The sequence below is a fragment of the Capsicum annuum genome, chromosome 4, assembly GCF_002878395.1.
Source record: "Capsicum annuum cultivar UCD-10X-F1 chromosome 4, UCD10Xv1.1, whole genome shotgun sequence".
NCBI lineage: Eukaryota > Viridiplantae > Streptophyta > Magnoliopsida > Solanales > Solanaceae > Capsicum > Capsicum annuum.
Window position 1 is genome coordinate 195,108,299 of NC_061114.1, and position 8,689 is coordinate 195,116,987.

An 8,689-nucleotide genomic window follows, 5' to 3' on the forward strand; every position below is an offset into this window, starting at 1 on the left:
TCATAAATATTGAATACGTGTTTATCTATCAAAAACAATAAGTAATTCAAGAACTTCACATGATACATATCGTTATAAAGATTTGCACAATATATAATTTATGAAAACATAATTATTTACTAAACACCTATTAAAATTATTTTAAATAATTTATTTAAAATGTAATATTAACTAGCTCATGTTAAATTACTACAATATATATCATGTTAACTTATGAAAACATAATTATTTACTAAGCATCTATTAAAATTATTGTAAATAATTTATTTAAAATGTAATATTAACTAGCTCATGTTAAACTCCTACAATATATATCATGTTAACTTTTGTTATTTCTTTTGATTCTCTTTATTTGAGGTATTAAATTTCCTCATCAGGTAGACAAATCACTTAAAAAGAAATTTCTTACTTAGTATATTAAATTGATCTCTTATTTTTAACGTGTATAAGACAAAACATAAAGGCAATTCTTTAACATTATGATTCATTAAAACGTTCATCCAGTAGGTCCTAATTTTTGTTTGTTAAAAACGAATTTAAATATATTTAAAATCAATTTATGTATGGATTAGTATCCTTTATTTCTTTGTATGATTCTATATAAAATGTTACTAAATAGATATTTATAATTTTAATCTATTATCTTGTGTAATTTTTTAATAAAGTAGAAAACGAAAAACATAATTAGTTGTTTATTTTCTTGTGTTTGACCCGATGTTAAAAATAAGCATTAGAGAATATGATATTTTAATATTAATTATGAAATCTTAAATAAGTTGTAAGCTATTATTTGATTTATAAAAATCAAAAGTTATATTTTATTATATAGAGCGATTTCTACTTACATTTCTTATTGTGTTTATTCAAAAATATTGATGATTATTTTTTAAAAAATTAATTAAATATATATAAATATATTTAAAATTATAATATTAGGCTCGTAAATGGGCCCTTCATTATATAGTTATATATTGATTAGTACATATCATTTGGTTCACACCCTACTTATATTGATTCTCTAAAACTCAATTATGTTCAATTAGTAGATATCATTTGGTTCACACACTACTTATATTGATTCCCTAAAACTCAATTATGTTCTATCAGTACACGTCATTTCTTTCACATACTAGTAATACAGGTAAATTTTATTCTTGATCACTTAAGTTCATATTTATTACGCAAAATCATTTTTCTTTCATTTATTTCATCCATGGTCACTTAACTTTATATCTATTAAGCAAAAGTCACTTTTCTTTTATTAATTTCATCCATGGTCATTTAACTTTACTCCAACTATCACAAAAGTCACTATGTCTGGATTTTACAATAATTCCATCGAAAAAATGATGTGGTAACCTTAATTAGTTCTTAATTTTAATTCAAGTGAATATATAATATATTACTCATATCTTGACCCTTTTATATATGCACAACCCAATTTTCCTTATGGATTATTTAATAAAAGAATACCAATTTCTTAATAGATTTGATTACCTAATGATGACTATTTCCATAAAAAAATTTGGTTCATATTCTTATAAAATAAAATTATACTTATATATTCTTAAAATCCTCTAAAGTTGAGACATGTGTTGGTAAATTATTTTTTTCTTCTAATATTATGACATATAGTTGACAAAATTATTTTTCTCCCTCTAAAATTGTGACATGTAGTTGATAAAATTATTTTTTCATACATTCTTTTTCTTGCCACTTGAATCTTTGCATTCGGTATATCATAATAATATGATAAACTACTCTATTTATTGAGTTTGTCTTTATATTTTTAATTGTTTGACTAATCGATTAATTCTCTTAAAAGTTTTTATTATAATATTCAATTTCTGATAAATTACATATTGTTTAATTAATTTAATTGATAAATATAAAATTAGACATCCTATAATTTCTTTATTTATTAAAGTACTTATATTTTATAACTTTTATTAACATAACCGTACATTGATATAACATTATTTGTACAAATTTTGACAATATTTATTCAATGACACAATTAAAAAGATTTTATTTTAAAACTATCTTTAGCATGTTGTTATCTTCAAAGAATTAAAATAATTTTTTTTTTAAATATCATACATGTATTTTTATTTTATGTTTTTTGAAGAATTTATCTTGTTTATCACTCTTTTTCGATGCACCTTTTTGGCAGATGAATGCAATATTATGAGATGTTTCATAAAAATATTAACCAAATTTTTTTATGTAAATAGTCTTCATTAGGTAATCTAATCTATTAAGAAATTAGTATTCTTTCATTAAACAATCCATAAAAAAAATTGGGTTGTGCACATATAAAAAAGGTCAAGATATGGGTAATATATTATATATTCACTTAAATTAAAATTAAGAGCTAATTAAGGTTGCCACATCATTTTTCCGATGGAATTATTGTAAAATTCTATCATAGTGATTTTTGTGATAGTCGGAGCAAAGTTAAATGATCATGGATGAAATGAATGAAAGAAAAGTGACTTTTGCGTAATAGATACAAAGTTAAATGACCATAAATGAAATGAATGAAAGAAAAGTGACTTTTACGTAATAGATACAAAATTAAATGACCATGGATAAAATTTACCCCTACTAATACCACGCCTCGATGACAAATTTAGAAGGGAGAAACAATAAGAGAAGGCATCAAACATTTATTTTTGGCTTACATTTGCATGCTTAAACTGTCCAACCTTCTTTGGTGTTATCATGTTCATGTACCCATCCCCCCTCCCCCCCCCCCCCCCCAAAACAAAAAAAAAGATGCTATAGGTTATTGTTGCATTGATTTTTCAAGGTTATGCTGTTATCTTTATGGCATGGTTCATTAAATTCATTTTTCAGCACAATTTGGGAATTTGCAAACTACTTGTTTGGAATGTATCATTGGAAAAGTAAGTTTTATATTGAAACTTTTAGGTCAAACGGTGGAGTGGTCTAAATGCTCCCTCCACTTTTTCATTCACAGAACATGGCTTTTTTGTTCCCTTTTGCCTCTATATTGGCCACTATCAGACAGTTTAGTATGTGTCCAAATGATGGAGTGTTCCTCTGCTTACACAAATTCAAAAAATGTGAATCTTGACTTTGAATGTCTTCAATGAACTATGCCATAAAATCCTGCCTGAAATTTTCAACAAGAACAAAACATGGGTGAGGTTAGGAGCCCATAGCTACTATGTCACTTATTGCATAGAGAAAAATCTTGTAAAAAAGGAAGAGAGAGAGAAACAAATAAAGTATACATTATCTTTTTAAACTTCACAATTATCATGTAGAGGTATGTACACCCCAAAATTTGATCAATAAGTTTATCTTTCCTTTCTTTTGTTCATTTTAATAATCCAAAATTTCGAGGGCTGGCGGTGCACAGTTCAAAATTTGATGAATAATGGATCTAACTCTCTATCATTCACCAATTAAACACCAAACTTTTGTTTGTAGCTGAATTCGAACCCATGAGACACAACTAACCCATACATTAAGTGCTCCACTCTTACCACTAAACCAAAGTCAGGCCCTTCTTAGTAGCAATATGATTGAACAAATTATGTTTGAAAAACTCACGTTACTCCCATTACATGAGTATTGAGCAATATTTGGTTTGCAGATTTACCTAATTATTTCTCTTGAATGGTTCCTTCTTTCTGTATTTCTCCTTTTTGTAACTATAAAAGGACAGCCCGATACACTAAAGCCCAGCTATGCGCGGAATCTGAAAAAAGGCCGAACCAAAAGGCTTTTTTGTATGCAACCTTAGCTTAAATTTCCGTAAGAGGTAAATTCCATGAGAAAGGCTTCTTTGTAACCAAGTAGATTAAAACATTATATGGTGCAAGTTTAAGCAGTTTGAAGCTAAATATCAGCACGAACATATAGGAAGAAATGAAGCAGCAAATAAACTACATCAATGTTTCTGAAATATGTACACAATGGATCCCTGAGACATTATCCAATGCTTGGAACAATGAGTTGACATGCTCATATCTGGGAACTAAGGAAAATTAATTCCTACTCTTCTTAGTAAAAACCAAGAAATAAAACAAAAATAATCAACTTTGGGCTGATGACTGTTTTATTAGAGGCTGAGAAGTTTTCCCAAATTCTTGGTCAGGTGAACTCTTCACTTCCATTAGAAGTGCCACAACTTCCTTCATTGTCGGCCTTTCAGCAGGCGATGAGTTCACACAGAACATTGCTATTCCAAGCGTTTGCAGCATTTCTTGCACCATTTGATCCGGTAAACCCTGTAGCTTAGCGTCAAGAACTGTAACAGCTGGTTCAAAGCTTCCCATTTTCTTCTTTACCCACTCGACGATGTGTAGCCCGTCCCCTATCTGAGTATCAACAGCGCTACGCCCACTAAGTATTTCCAGTAGAACCACTCCATAACTATAGACATCGCTCTTTTCTGTTATATTCACAGTATATCCATATTCTGCAATCATATTGACAAACACTGTGTCACATTCGACGAACTATGACTCATAAAGTAAATATTCGAAACATGATATGTTCTACTTTGCCTTCTATGCTTGAACATTAGTAATTGAAACATCCCAAGTGCATGCATTTTTCAACATTTATGATAAGAAACAGAAGCTCAAAATATGTACCTGGAGCAATATATCCATAGGAGCCGGCTACACTAGACATAGCATGGTGATAATTTGGTGAATTCATTAGTTTTGCAAGTCCAAAATCTGCTATATAAGCATCAAATTTGGAGTCGATCAGTATATTATTGCACTTGACGTCTCTATGAAGGATGGCTGGAACACAGTCGTGGTGCAGATACGCAAGGCCTTGAGCTGATCCTACTGCAATTTTGTACCTAACTTCCCAGTCCAAATTTCTGTTACTTTGCAAGAGCTGGTGAAGATTGCCATTTGAAATGTAGTTGTAGAGAAGAAGCTTAACGCTCTTGTTTGAACAGTATCCCAACAACTTCAGAATATTCCGATGCCTGATATGTCCAAGAATTTGAATTTCTGCTGCAAAGGAATCTACTGGCTCCTCATCTTTCTTTGTTTTCCAAAGCTTCTTCACTGCAATCACCTCACCGTTGGGCATTTCTGCTTTGTATACAACACCGGAACATCCTTTCCCAATGATGTTATCATCTTTCAAGCAATCCAAGATGTTGTCGATGGTGAAATTGAACTTTTGAAAGGGGATGAAAGTCCACGGGTAGGAAAAATCTTCTGCCCCTACCGAAGAAGCAGACATGCCTTGGGACTTCTGAAATACATAACTGTGGTTTCGCGTCACAAGAATCCATGTAGCCACGATTGCTATGGCTACAGAGGTCAGAATCACCGCAACCAAAGCTATGGTTTTCGCTGACTTCAGCCCATTCCTTCCCACTATATGTGAAGAACAACTAGAACCATCAACTGATTGACAGAGTGAATTCTCCAGAAAAGAATCTGAATTAAGAGTTCTAAAGAATGGTGACACAGGAATAGGCCCCGAGAAATTGTTGTATGAAACATTCAGGGAAGTAAGGCTGGTCAGGGAGCTTAGAATTGTGATCCTTCCATTCAACAAGTTATGAGAAATGTCAAGAGATTGCAACTGTGTCAAACTTGACAATGCTTCAGGAAGTTCACCCGTGAAACGATTCGAGCTCAAATCTAAACTGATTGTTAAGCTTGTGACATAGCCAAACTCAGATGGAATCTCACCAGAAAGACTATTTGAGCTCAAATCAAGTAGAGTTAACTTCTGTAAGTTCTTAAAAGACTTTGGGATTGGACCAGTAAGCAAATTGTTACTGAGAATAAGTTTGTTCAAGTAACTGAGATTGCCAAAACTTGAAGGGATCTCACCGGTAAAGCTGTTCCTGCTGAGATCAAGCTGCTCTAAATTCACAAGCTCACCCATCTGGAGTGGTATTTCCCCAGTTAGGTAATTATTGTGCACATCCAACAGCTCAAGAACTGTAATGTTGGAAATTTCAGAAGGCAAGCCACCAGAGAAATGGTTCATGTACAAATCAAGAAACACGAGATTTTGCAATTGACCAATCTCCTTAGGAATCTGTCCTGAAAGCTGATTCTCACCAAGCCTCAACCTCACAAGAGACTGGCATCTCGCAACACTTCGAGGCAATCGTTCAGTTAACGAATTCCCAAGAAGCAACAATTTGCTCAGCTGCTTCAAATCAAATATCTCCTCAGGGATAGATCCGGTGAGCTTGTTCCTCGAAAGATCAAGGGCATATAGGTCGGTACAGTTTCCAAAAGCAGCGGGAATGGTTCCTGAAACCGAATTTCCCCACAAGAAAAAACTCTGCAAGTACTTCAACTTACCGATTTGCCAGGGAATTATCCCTGATAATTGGTTCTTATCTAGCTGAAGAGCCGTCAGGCTAGTGCAATTACTTAACTGCCACGGTATAGAACCGGTAAGTGCATTGTCAGATAAATGAAGCTGTTCAAGAACCACTAGCTTCCCCAGGTCACCAGGAATTTCACCAGACAAATCATTCGCGGAAACATCAAGAATCACAAGTGAAGAGCAATTCGAAACTTCAGCTGGGATAGGTCCAGTTAATGAATTTCCCCATAAAAGCAAGCTAGTAAGCTTTTCCAACTTACCCAACTGAGGAGGTATCGAACCAGTGAGCTTATTCATGTGTAGATACAAGTATCTCAGCTCTGAAATCATCCCAAGTTCAGGCGGAATCGAACCAAATACTTCAGTATCATAAATAGCCAGTGTTTGAAGATTGATCAAATTCCCAAATGTAGGCGGAATAACACCAGAAAGACCGGTAGCCGCCACACCAAACATTGTGAGATTGGTGAGTAAACCTAACTGTGCAGGAATTTCCCCAGTCAAATATGGATTTCCCCCAATCCTAAACTGCTGGAGTGACACCAAGGACCCTAACTGTGATGGAATTGACCCATTGAGGAGATTATCTTGAAGACAAAAGATTTCTAATGAAGACAGATTTGCCAACTCTGGTGGGATCTTACCAGTCAATCTGTTTGAATTCAAGAACAAGAACTGAAGTGAACTAAGCTTACCAAGTTCTGATGGAATAGAACCTGAAAGAGAATTAGAAGAAAGGTCCAAAAGCCTAAGATGAGATAAAGAACCAAAAGATTGAGGGATAGTTCCAGAAATATTAGTGGAAGAAAGATTAAGAAGCTGCAAAGATGAAAGGGAAGAGAGTTCAGAAGGCAAATAAGAGAGATTTAGGAATGTATTAGGAATAGAAAGTGAAATAACCCTTTCTTGAGGAGAACAAGTAATCCCTTGCCAAGAACATGGAGTTGAACTTAAAGGGTTCCAAGAAGAAAGCACAGAAGATGATGATTTTGCATAAGGGTCAGCTGCTTTAAGCAAAGAAAGCAAAGCTTGTCCATCAGGTGAAACACAACTCACTAAAACTACAATCTTTGGGCTCAAACTTAACCAAAATAACAAGAAAAACAAGATATGACATGAAGGGTAAGTGAACAAATAGTGGCTTTTCTTCTCCATTGTTTGAGTGAAAATCAAAAACCAAGAAATGGGGTTGTAGAAAAATGGTGGTGGTGTTTGAAAGTTTACTCTAAGGAGAGACAATATACATGTGAAGCACTAAAGTAAGTTACTTCAAACTCACACTAAACTTGTTCAAAAAAAAACTACACACCATGCATGTGAACATAACAGTTCTTGTGTATCTTTTATGGAACATATATTAAACTCCTACTACTATTAAAGTAACTGTGTGAGTTGTCTTACCGGAGATAATGAGCTCCTCCTCCTCCTTGCTCCGCCCTACCCGGCGGTGTTAGCTAGTTAGCTACTAATGGTGGTAGTGATGGTGAAGATGGTCACTAGCATGAACTAAAAGCTTTTGTCATTTTCGCATTTTCTTGGTGTTTCATTAGGCCGGTGGACGGTGGTTGGTGGTGGTTGACGGTGGTGGAGAGGATTGAGTGTGAGTGACAGTTCTTGAGAAACTAAAGAGCAAACAAACGGAGCTATATATTTAAACAGCAAAAGAGTTTATTTTAAAAGTTTTTATTGAACAAAGTGATTTGTAGCGCCACAATAATTTATGAATACCAAATGGTACTTGTTTATTTTTTGTTTTATTTATATTTCTTTTTTGGTTTTGGACTAAATTCCAAATTGTACTGATAACAATTATAGACATTTTTAAAAAAAAAAAAAAAAAAAAAAAAAAGGGGGGGTAAGTGCTAGTCCTAGAGATAAGGGACAGTTAAGGACCGAAAATTTCCATTTAGTGGTGTATTAATGCTGCTTAATTATTCTCAAGATCATTTGCTGCAGGCATATTGTAAATTCGACCTGTTTCTCTCTTTTGGTAATTCTAGAAACTCCCTTTAAACGGCAAATGTTTGCTTACAAGCTAGAATATATATATATATATATAAATAATAATAGTGTATTCGCCTTTTATAATAAATGTAATATAGATGCATTTCATACATACATATAATATCTAATGACGTATTCTCACATTATCTTTGGGACATCCTAGTTTTAGGATTTTATAAAATGCAAAATAATTGTTTGGTTGCTTCTTCATTTCCATTTTATTATTTGGATGGGTTCATAAATTATAACTGTTCCAACACAATTTTTGTTAGAGACAATTAATCAAATTAATTAGATTGCTGGAATAAAAATTGGTGACTAGTTCTAA

General features: G+C 33.0%; 1 protein-coding gene across 1 annotated transcript; it reads right to left on the reverse strand.

The window, feature by feature from the left end:
• Nucleotides 1-3,877: 3,877 nt before the first annotated feature.
• LOC107855602 (LRR receptor-like serine/threonine-protein kinase RGI5) lies at nucleotides 3,878-8,133 on the reverse strand. The gene is made up of 2 exons (XM_016700616.2): nucleotides 4,632-8,133; nucleotides 3,878-4,453 (listed from the first exon to the last, which is right to left on the reverse strand). The coding sequence occupies exons 1-2, from the start codon at nucleotides 7,510-7,512 to the stop codon at nucleotides 4,068-4,070; spliced, it is 3,267 nt and encodes a 1,088-aa protein (XP_016556102.2). The 5' UTR covers nucleotides 7,513-8,133; the 3' UTR covers nucleotides 3,878-4,067.
• Nucleotides 8,134-8,689: the final 556 nt, after the last annotated feature.